This window comes from Elephantulus edwardii, unplaced genomic scaffold, assembly GCF_000299155.1.
Source record: "Elephantulus edwardii isolate Elephantulus edwardi_28Jun2011 unplaced genomic scaffold, EleEdw1.0 scaffold00055, whole genome shotgun sequence".
Taxonomy (NCBI): Eukaryota; Metazoa; Chordata; class Mammalia; order Macroscelidea; family Macroscelididae; genus Elephantulus; species Elephantulus edwardii.
The window spans coordinates 5,754,564-5,765,894 of record NW_006399805.1 but is presented as its reverse complement, the minus strand read 5'-3'; the positions used below and the strand labels follow the sequence as shown (position 1 = coordinate 5,765,894).

The 11,331-nt window shown below is 53.3% G+C and overlaps 2 protein-coding genes across 2 annotated transcripts; one reads left to right on the top strand and one right to left on the bottom strand.

The window, feature by feature from the left end:
- Nucleotides 1-877: 877 nt before the first annotated feature.
- LOC102846100 (chromosome unknown open reading frame, human C7orf49) lies at nucleotides 878-5,836 on the top strand. The gene is made up of 4 exons (XM_006887205.1): nucleotides 878-1,074; nucleotides 1,241-1,330; nucleotides 4,482-4,557; nucleotides 5,585-5,836. The coding sequence occupies exons 1-4, from the start codon at nucleotides 878-880 to the stop codon at nucleotides 5,834-5,836; spliced, it is 615 nt and encodes a 204-aa protein (XP_006887267.1).
- A 1,559-nt stretch (nucleotides 5,837-7,395) lies between these two features.
- On the bottom strand, nucleotides 7,396-7,959 carry TMEM140 (transmembrane protein 140). Its single transcript, XM_006887204.1, has one exon. It carries the CDS (start codon nucleotides 7,957-7,959, stop codon nucleotides 7,396-7,398), a length of 564 nt encoding a protein of 187 aa, XP_006887266.1.
- Between the last annotated feature and the right edge of the window lie 3,372 nt (nucleotides 7,960-11,331).

Here is an 11,331-nt window from a genome sequence, read left to right as displayed (position 1 = left end):
GAGGGCCAGTCATCAACTGTTTAAATGTTCACTTATCAATAAGCCAAAGTCTGTGGAGGCCATAATGGCCCTGCTTTAAGTGGTTTGCTGCTCCCGCAGCTCACCACGCTGTCTCTGCCTCCATCGCCATCTTGGATCTCCCAATTGTTTTTATTTTTTAAAGAAAGCATTTCCAGAACTGAAAAATAACCCATCATATATCACGTATGACGTAAAAGCGCTCCATGTCTGTTCATGGTGCAGGTGGCCTGGGTGGGTGCAAGGAGTGATTCTTGGAGAGGGAGTGCGCTCCCTTAGAGATAATAAGCACTAACCGCCTTTCATAAAAGCAAACTGTGGAGCTTCTGAGAGCGGGGAAAGTGTCGTGTCCGAAGCCAGTTTGGCCACTTTCAGGTTACGTTTTTTAGCAACGTTAGGACCACGATCTTGGGAAATCAGAGTGGGGTCCGTGTACCCAGAGGACGTGGAGATGGAGCAGCCCGGTGGCTGGAAGCCCTGATTGACTTGGGCTGCCAGGCAGGACTCGGCAGCCAGCTGGTGCCCTAGGCCTGGGAGCTCCAAGTGGTGGGGGGTCCTGCGAGCGCATGAGGTGGGCAGTCAGTATTGTATGAGTAAACCGATTGGCTGCACACCCCCATTTACCCATCCATCTGGGGGGTGGTGCGGAGGCACGTGCACCTCTCCTCCTGCACCGTGCGGTCTCTGTTTGCACATCCCCCAGTTGGGTGCACGGCCCAGCAGGGTCCATTGAGCTTGGCGTCCACACTCAGGGCCCGTTAGGACACCCCACGGATTCACAAAGTCCCCTTTGCCATTGTGAGTGCGCAGCCGCGGCCTCAGCATCCTTTACCTGCAGGGCCCGGCGTGCGCCCCGGCGATGCCGGCAGGTGGCGCCGGGGAGCTGCGGCCGCGGCGGAACCACGGCCGTCTCGGAACAAGGAGGCGCAGTATCAAGATCCAGCCGGAGGCCGGAAGTGCAAGGCTGGGGCCGCGCCGGAGGCCGGAAGTGCGTGTGTTGATCCCGGAAGTGGGCGTCTTGAGCGGTTCTGCGAAGGCGGAGAAGGGCATCGTGAGGCTGGGCGCCCTTTGAACGTGGGGAGAAGTGACGCTGGTGGCCCTGGCGGGCCGATCCTGGCGGGAGCATCCCCGGGGCGCCTGCCTTCGTTCTGGCGGTGACCAGCTGCAGTGTGGTCAGCCCAGGGGCTCCCTTGTGTCCTCTCTGGCCTCTCCCCTCCTGCAGCCAGGTGCGCGGGCAGGGCCTCCCCGAAAGCTTGGCGCATCGGGCAGGGGCGGCGACTCCGGCCGGCCAGCCGCCCTCCAGCCGTGGCAGGTGACGACTCCCACTGTATTTTACAGGAAGGAGGGCGACTTGGCAGAGATCTGTCCAGTGTCAGATCATGGCGATGTCCTGCTAGCTTTTAGAAGTACTGTTCAGCCTCCACTCTGGACGAGTTATGACCCAGCATCTTATTCCTCCGTCCGCAAGCTTCATGTCTGTAAGGGCGGGAGGTTTCTAAGTGAAAGGAGGTGATCTGTCTGCGCCTCTTGTCTTGAGACTGAGCTTAAGGACAGAGGGACGAGAATCCCTCCTCCATCAGTTTAGGGGAGGAGAGTTGGCACCCCCGGCTCCCACTACTGCTAATAATTGACCAGTCAGAAGCGTCTCTGAGTTAAGGCATTGGCCAGGCGAAGCTTACTGTGAATCTCTGTCTCCCAAGGGCCTCTTGTAAAATCAAGCCAGTGAGATAGGCTGGACACCCTGAGGACAGTGAACGCCTCGGTGGCCGGGAGAGAGGACACTGGACAGTACTGCCTGCTTCCCAGAACGTGCTTATGCCTCTGTCTCCTGCGCGGTGAATGTTTGTCCCTGTGTACTGTGGCTTTTCTGGGTGTGTACCTGTGGGGTACAGGCCAGGTGCACGTGCTCTGTCCCATCAAGCCCCTGGGCCTGGCTACTCTTTGCCTCCTGCTTGCTGCCCTGCCTGTGGCTGTATAGGGTCTCCACTGGCCTGTCCTGGGCTGACCAGTTACTGCACCTGATGACCAGAGGTGTCCCAACGACTGGAGGTCACTAGGCTTATTCTGTTTTCTAGGTGTTAAGAACCACATCGCACCCAGTACCAACAGACCTGCAGTTCCCAGTGCGGCGAGCGAGTGGAGTTTGCTGTCCCGAAGTATAGAAGCAGTTACTCAGCTTGACCCCTGCATCCTTTTTGTGAAATACTGAAGGCATGGAAACCGAGGGACGTAGGGATAAAATCCGGGTCCTACCCACATGGATGACAGCTGAGGGGCCTCAGAAGACGGTGGGGTCAGCAAAGACCCCCAAGAGGAGGAGAACTACTGCACCGTCGGCATCAGCAGCAAGGTGGGCTGCTTGAGGAGCAGGGAGGAGGAATGGGCTGGGTCATCCACTTGGGCAGACGGGACAGGCATTGGCTCCTGTCTGCTGGGCGCACCCCACACACAAGGGGTCCCTCCACCTCTCACTATTTCTCGCTGAAAAATAGAGCAAGTGCCACATGGGGTTGGCCATATCTGACCTTTACCCACATGGGGTTGGCCATATCTGACCTTTACCCACATGGGGTTGGCCATATCTGACCTTTACCGGCTTCGCAAAAGGGAACTGTCCCTGTCAACAACATCAGCAACACAAAACCAATTCCCGTGAGGTTGGACATGTTTCCCGTGCTCCTCTACCTCGTTCTGCTCATCTCAATTCCAGTCTTAAGGCTTGACTGGGTCCAAAGATTCAATGCAGTAGCTCTCAGACCACACAGAACTATATTGGGAAAATGAAAAGGTTATAAATCAGGTTAGTAGCAGAATATAGTCAGGACGCCTTCTGAAAGGTGCTCACAATCACTTGAGCCTTGAACCTTGTGGCTTAAGGCCAGTGTTAAAAGTTCTCAGTCCTGCCAGTATCGGCTCCCCCTCCCCAGGTTGTCAGAGGCTCTTGGTTTAGCTCTGGTTCTGTCCGTCGGGTAGCAGGCCCAAGGCAGCTCCATTTACATACTGACTTTCTGCTCCTGTGATAACAACTGTTGTAGCTGTTGTTCTAGTTAGGGAGGACAAATTGCCCTGGTGCTTCTTTGATGGTGAGGAAGAACTCTGACTTCTGCCGCTGGGCTCACTCAATTTAACGGCGATACTAGCCAGGCCCCTTGTGAATAGGCACCTGTACCCTGTTTGCATGTTCCTTCCCATCCCCTTGGCAAAGTCAAGTTCAGTGGCTAGTAAAGCCATTTTGAATCATAAACTCCACATTAACTCTGAGCCGGGCTCTGCAGGTGGCTGTCCAGGACACACGCTGCCCACTTGTAACAAAGGTTTCACCAGCCAGTCAGGAAAGAGCTCAGAAGGTGCTGTGGCTTGTGCTGTGCTCACCACAGGTCAGTGGCTCCAGTCCACCAGCTGCCCAGCAGGAGGAAGATGGGCAGTCTCCTCTCACAAAGGTGCACCGCTTCAGACACGCCATGGCGGGTTGCCGTGGAGTCTGAAATGGCTTGGATGGTCTGGTCTCCTGTCCTTTCCTGTCCTGGCTGTCCTCTGGCTGGGCCGCCTGGGAGGACTGGGTGTGTCGAGGTGCTGGCCCTGCCTCGACTCCGACACGGGGGCTTGCTGAGAGGCTGGAATGTTACCTGAGTGATGGTCATTCCTGGTTTGTAGACTGCCGCCATCAGGTGGGACACGTTGTGACCGTCATAGGACATCCCCGCCACGTGTACTGGGCAGCCCCCAGGCCTTTTAACATCCTTTTTTAACTTTTTAATTGTTAATTTGGGTAAAATTTTAAAGAGCAGAATCATTTTGTTTTATGACTTCGATCACCAGTGAGGACATTGCTTGTAGTTGGTGACATGCTTGTAATTGATGTGTACTGTCGAGTCGGGAAGACTCATAGTTGACCTTCCAGCGGATTTTCAGAGGCAATAAATTACACAGGAGGAGATTGTCCATCCTTCTCCTGTGGAGCTGCTAGTGGACTTGAACTCTGTGCCTTTGGAATTGCAGTGCACCTTCTTAATACTAGGTCACCAGAGCTCTCTCCTTGTCACTAGTGACCGTGGTTATAATTGGTTACACAGTGCAACAGCATTCTTCCTCCTTCCCTCCTGTGTTTACCGGCTCCATCTTTCCTTTCTGGTCCCTTCCTGCCTTCTGAGTTTTGTCCTTGGCCACACGCTGCCCTTTTGAGCTGCTTGGTTGATCTGATTGTTGTTTGCTTTTTCTTCACTGCTTGAGCCCTTTCTGACAGCTTTCCTCTTCCTTCAGTGACCTTTGGCTTGTGGATCTCTTGGGAGGTTTGTGTGTCCTTCATAGTTTGACCCTAAGGCGCTGCTGTGGGTCCCAGTGTATTGGTTCCGGGAGGGAGAGGAAGAAAGGTTCCTGGAAGGTCAGGCCAGAGGTGCTCAGGCCTGGGGAACTGGAAGTGGATGCCGCTCCTGGTCACCCTCATCTTCTTGTCTCTGCCCCAGACTTCCTGCCCGGAGGACCGTGTACTGCATGAATGAGGCGGAGCTCGTGAATGTTGCCCTGAGCATCCTGATTGAGGTGTGAACTCTACCCCAGTGCCACCTTCTAGACTCTCAGTCTGATTTATTCAGTTATCAGGCTTGAAGAGAGATGAGGTCATGGGGGATCGAACTGATGGGAACCAGGGTCTTCCTCTTTATAATGCTGGCACTAGAAGGCTCACCCACGGCTGTGTTTTCTTCCGTCTTAGCTGTCCCTCTGTAGCCCGTGCTGCTCTCCTCAGGTCACGTGTCAGGGACAGCAGGCCCTCCTGGTAGAGGCTTCAGCCGCTGGGCCTCCCAGAGCAGAGCCTCAGCCCCTGTCTCTCAGAGCCTCATCCTTTGTCCCTCCCAGAGCAGAAAGTTTCTGAGGTTCCCTGACTCGTGAAAACCATAGTAATGATCATCATTACTCAGAGTTGTCTAATTAAGTGAGCTTTGGTGGCACGGAGTTGTGCTGCCAACACAAGGGCCCGTGGTTCAAATCCACCAGCTGCTCTGTTGGAGTAAGATGGGGATGGTCAGCTCTGGGTTGGTTCGGACTTGACAGTAAACAAGTTACGTATACACTCCCTCCCTAAATTTCCAAAGTAGCAATTTCTGGCATTATCATTCCCATTTTACAGATGCTAACACTGAGACCTTAGAACCAATATATGCGAGATCGATCTTGCTCCTGACCGAGAGCTCTCAGCTCTTTCCTTGTCTCATATACAGTTTATTTTTTCTGTGACGCAGTAGTGAAAGAGCCCTGGTGGTGCTTTGTTTCTAGCATTGCCATGAACTGCAGGGCTGGCAGTTCAAACGCAGCAGCCCTCTTTGAAAGCCAGGCCATCTGGAAGCCCAGTGGGAGGTTGTTTGATCCTGTGGGAAGTGTACCAATGCAAACTGACTGGGCGCCATGCTTTTTTTTTTATGCCCCTAACTCCGTGTCCCCCAGGTTGGCCCTGATTCCCTGGGAAGCTGTGAGGGGTTGTACGAGGGGGGAAGGAGGGAAGACAGGTGGGTATCAGTGTCCCTGATGTCTCCAGGAGGCACTGGGAAACACTGCTGTCCTCTGTTCGCAGGGCCGCAGACAGAAAAACCCTCCAGAGAAGGACACAGCCAGGCCTGGTAATGGGGAGCACTCCCGCACCCCCCTCATGTCACCACGGTCCGAGGGCACCAGTGAGGATGAGAACAGTGGGGCAGAAGCCTTGCCCCCCAGCACGACCCCCTCCCAGGGGTCTCAGAACTCTGACTCCGCCCTCACCTGCAGCCAGAACCCAGCAGAAGAGGACGACACCCTGAAATACGTCAGGGAGATATTTTTCAGCTGAGGAACAATTGGGACTTTTTTTGCCGAGAGCTGCTCATGGACAGAGCTGACGGCTGTCTGGCCTCAGCCTCTGAATCCCTGGTGCAGACTTGCTGGGCGGGGGCACACCCACCCCAGGGCACACTCCTGGAAGCAAATCCACAGTGTGGGGGCACATCCACCCTGGGGCACATGCCTCTAATGGAGACACACCCACCCCGGGGTACTCTCCTGGGAGCACATCAGTGTGGGGGCACACCCAGCCCAGGGCACTGTCACTCTGCAGGTTTTCTGTGCAGGACAATCCACTGGTCACTCTCCCCAGGGTTTGTGCTGGTTAATTAAAGCAGACTTTGGTATAACAAGACTTGTCTGTTTTGGGGGTGCACGGCTTGCAGGTCCTGAAGGACAGGTCACCCACCCTAGGAAGTAGCAGGTCGTCTGGCCCACTGCTGGGCACCATCTGCTCATGCAGGGTTTCTGGTGCCTCGTACACAGGAGGGGGCAGACCCCTCAGACCTCCCCACCCAGCAGTCTGCGTGGGACAGGGTCCCAGGGCAGAGGATACTGTGTCTTGGTCAGGCATCTGCTGAGTGCACTGTTCCCTGTCCCCAAGTGTCCCATCTCCACGGCCTGTGTCCAGGTTTCTCAGGCAGCCTTCTAGAGAAAAACCAGCGACCCGTCTGTACATGAATATACACACAAGGGTTTAGTTCAGCGTCTTGTGCACAATGGGGCTGGCACATTTTCAAGCCCATTTTTCTGACTTGTGTATGCAGAGGCTGCAGACCTCAGGTAGGCACCTGGCAGCAGGCTGCTGGTTTGTCAGCCTGGCAGCGAGGTCAGGCAGGAGGAGAGCACATGAGCTTTGCCAGAATGTCCTTTATTGAGGGCAGCCCTGGAAACATTTACATGAGCTTACAAAGTGAAGAAAATTAAAATACTGAGAATTGTGGCCTATACTGGTTGACATGTAACAGCTGCTGAAACAGAGGTGGACTGGCTGTCCCCTTGGCCACACTGCAGGGACCGGCCAGTCTGCACCTCTCCTCTGTGCAGTGTTCAAGGGTTTTCTTCCCAAATTCTTCAGCCTGTCCTTTTGGGGAGGGTGGACCCTGGGCCCGCACAGCCAGCTTCAGGAGGGGAAGCACTGGACAGGTCTGGTCCCTCAGGTGTGGTGCACAGCAGGGACAAGGCAGCATGAGATGAGGCTGCCCAAGGCATAAGCATGCGCTGTCCTTGGAGGCCCCCCATTTGTTGCATGAGCCTTTGGGGTCCCCTTTGTCAGCTTCCAGGCCTGTGACACCCCCTCCTGAGGACACAGCAGGAGGGGTTTGCTCAGCTTTATTAAAGTGACACTAAGCTGTGAGGTTTTGGGGTGGCAGGCTTGGAGGCCCTACAGACAGACCACCCACGCCACACTTCAATGCCTACTGGTCCTTGGTGGCTTTTGGCTGCTCTGTCCAGTGGCCCTAGTCCTGTGGCCACAGACGAGGCCTCGGCCGTGGTCATTTGCAGGGAGAAGGGCACCTCTGAGCAGAGTTCAGACACCGTCTGCAGGCCAGGGGTGAGCCCGCGGGACTAGCAAATAGAGGGCTGCTGCTGGCCTTTGCTCGGCTGCGGCGGAAAGGCAACCATGGCCAGGAGCAAGAACATGAGGATGACCTGGATAGTGGCCAGGGTGAGGAAGCCGGACCCCAGCAGCACAGGCTGCAGCCACCTCCGCACAGAGCACAGGAAGAGGCCCAGGCCGACGGGCAGCAGCATCGAGGACACGGCTATGAGCACCATGCTCAGCTGCCACCCCCTCTCGTTGCCTATGCGAGGGCTCAGGAAGAGTGGCAGGAGGGCGAAGATGGTCAACAACATGGCGCCGTAGACCAGCAGGCGGGCCAGGGCCAGGCTCAGCCAGGACACGCCAAGGGCCTGCAGCTCTGTGGCCTGGAAGCATTGCAGGCCGCCGGCGCTCTGGTTCCACAGGCACAGGTTGTAGAAGCCGATGCGCAGGTCCTCCAGGTCCGTGAGGTCGCCGGCCTTCCACACCAGGATGTAGAGGAACAGGGCGATGACCCCCCCGACGTTGCATGCGGTCAGGAGCACCTTTCCCATCTGGCTGCTTCCTTCCGGCTTCAGGTTGGTGGTCATTATCTCCAGGCACCTGAGGGGGAGGAACCCGTCAGTGGCCAGCTCCCCCTCTCCTCCCCAGCCCTTTTCCGAACCATGTCAGACACGCTTTCTGAGTGGGCAGCTGCTGCCCTGGGCTGAGTTCAAGTCTCTTAAGAAGCTCCCCATTGGTTGCCACGGTAACCCACACTGACTGTGTGTTACAGTGGGACCGCTCTCCACAGGGTGCTGAGGCGACTCTTCTCCTGAGGACCTCTGGGTGGAAGGAACCTCTGAGCTGAACAGCCAGCCATGGTCACAGTCCAAACCTCCCTGACCCCTCAGGGGCCACCAGGCCAAGAATCAGAAAGATCCCCTCTAGAAGGAGTCATCAGGCAGAGAAGTCTTCAGCTGTGGTCTTAGACTGGCGTGATGGGAAGTTTTAACTGAGACAAGCCATGCACAACGGGGCCACCAGGAACAATGAGTGTGTGTGTGGTGTGTGTAGAGAGAGATGGTGGAAGGGTGTCAGGCCCCAGCAGACGGCAAATTGTGAGTCTGGGGAACAGCTAGGCTCCAGTGACAGTCTCAACATCCCCTCTTATTACACCTAGTTCAGCCTGTTATTGGATCCAAATACAATTGTTTGAAATGTCTTTGATCTGAACCCAGCTCAGCTCAAAACCTGATTGTGGTTCCTCACACCAGGTCAGGCCTGTCTTACGTTTGCCTTGTGTGCTGTCACCTGGCCTTTAAACAGTTCACAGTGGACAAAACAAAACAAATCACAAGTGGGAGGGAGGGCCAGTCAAGGTCACGCTGGCCTTGGCCTGGGCTGTGGGCCTTCCCCTGCGAGTCCCTCAGGGCTGGAGCCTGCGGGTCCACCAGGGTACTGACCCACTTGGTCGTTGTTTGCAGGCCCTCTGGCCCTCCAGTCCTCCCAGCCTCACATCCTGTCAGCTCTCCAGCCACTCTGGTCAGACATGGGCAGGAGTGAGGGCTTCCTCTCAGTCCTGAGCTTTCCCAGCACGGTTCCTGAGAAAGAGTGGGGCTTCTATGAGGAAAAGCAAGTGCAGGCCCTCTCCTTCACATACTCCTTAAGGCAGCCCACCTTCCCCAGGGCCCGGACCGTGTTTCAATCTCAGAGAAATGACCTCTGCACTCAACGTGGAGTCGTTTGATAAGTGCTTCCTCGACACATGGAAAGGGCAGGAGCTCTGGCTTCGTCCTGTCTCCTTCTGAGGCCCTCTGGGCATGTGGCCCACCAAGCCAAGGCCCCCTTTCTCTGCTGCCCCCAGAATCACCCTTTTTGTTCTGCATTCCAGTGAGCTGCTTAATTATCTCACAGAAAGCCCAGCTTCCTCCCAGGAGACCGCTGAAAGGACGCTTTCCTGTTTATAACACAGCAGTACACGCTGTGGAAAATACGTGTAAATGTGGAGAAAGGATTAAACCCTTTAACACTTCACGTGGTGCAAAGAACCATTTTTAAAAGCACATTTCCTTCTGCAATAAAGGCCGTAGAAGGCAGAGCCTGTCTCAGGCTGTCTTTCAGGGCACAAGTGGCGACAAGAGGTCTTTTACATGACACTTGAGCTATGGCTCTGAAGCCCTGAGCCACACTCCTCACGGCCTCTCATGTCACCATGTGTCCAGTGTGAGTTGTTGACCCACTGTTGTTGTTTTGTTATGTGCCATCGAGTTGCTTGCGACACATAGCGACCCTATGTACAACAGCCCTAAACTCCGCTCTGTCCTGTGCCAATCACACCGTCTCCGGTACACCCATCCCAATTACCCCAGTCACTGAATCAATCCACCTCATAGAAGGCCTTCCCCTCCTGCGCCATCCCTCCACCCTCCCAAGCATGATGTCCCTCTCCAAGGACCAGTCCCTCCTTACAACATGTCCAAAGTGTGTTAGACGAAGCCTCAGAATCCTTGCTTCCAAGGAGCCGCCCGGTTTAACCCTTTCCAGGATGAATCTGTTTTCCTAGCAGTCTGTGGTACCCTCAATACTCTTCTCCAGCACCACAGCTCAAAGTCATCAATTCTCCTATTCTCCTTAGTCGTTGGCCAACTCTGATGCATAACAAGTGATAGCAAAGACCATAGCCTGTATCAGACGCACCTTAGTCTCCAGAGAGACACCATTGCTCTTTAGTACTTTAGAGAGGTCCCTAACAACAGACTTTCCCACCGCAATATGTCTTAATTTCCTGGCTACTGGTGTCGAGAGTGTTGACTGTGTAGCCAAGCAAACTAAAGCTGTGAACAATCTCAATCTCTTCACCATCCATCCTGATGCTGCCAATTGGCCCAGTGGTGAGAATCTTTGTCTTCTTGACATTGAGCCTCAATCCATATTGAAGGCTGCAGTCCTTGACCCTCTGCAGTAAGTGCATGAGGTCCTCCTCAGTTTCAGCAAGCAGGGTTGTGTCATCTGCATAACGCAGATTGTTGACTCACTAGCAGCTGGGTTTTCAGAAGTGCTTTGATCACAAGGACGACAGTGCCCAAGTAGCACCTACTTTTTTTATTTTAAGAAAAAAAGTTTGCTTTATTTTAAAACAATAACTTCCTTACACTGCAGAAGTGGCCAAAATTCAATACTGAATAAAACATAAACTTTTTGTTAAGTGTCATCGAGTCGTAGACTACTCATAGCAACTCTATGAACGGAAATCTTGAACACGAAAAGCTTTCATCTTTTCTCTAAGTTCCCAGACTTCCGGAGGCAAGCTCTTTTGGAAGTGGATGCCACTCCTGCTTCTGAGCCTATTTTAATTAATGAGATTGACCAAACACTATCCACCATAGGTAACTTTTATCATATTTCAGACATCAGTGTCACATTGCTGTACTACTTAGAAGAATGTTTGACTGGAAACAATTACAACCAGGCCTGAGGGCGGCAAGCCTAAGGGCCCAAAAGCCTTTTTAAGCAGGAGGCCAAATTGAATCCACTCACACCCAGTTTTAAGCAATGGCCACACCCAAGTCTCAACCAAAAACCAGAAAACTAACCTTTACAGAATCCAGCTAGTCACTCTATTTATCTTCCTAGACTGAAAGCAGCCCCAGAAACTTCTTAAGCGATCAAAATAGTTATGTCATGCAAATACCTGAATTTCTCTTTAAAGGCACGGTTTTTAAAAGACACAGAGCAACTACAAACATGTGAATTACATGTATAAAATGAGCTACAATTCAAATTTCAGCTGGATAACTAACAACGAAAATGACATTTTAAAAAAATATTTGGAACACTGTACATATTTCCAATAACTTATTGAAAATAACATATTTTCAATGTGAATATTAACCTACTAATTGGATATAAATTACAATTTTTTATATCCTTCAGGAAGTAAAAGAATTTGTCCCTAGATTTAAATTGTTGTTGTTGTTGTT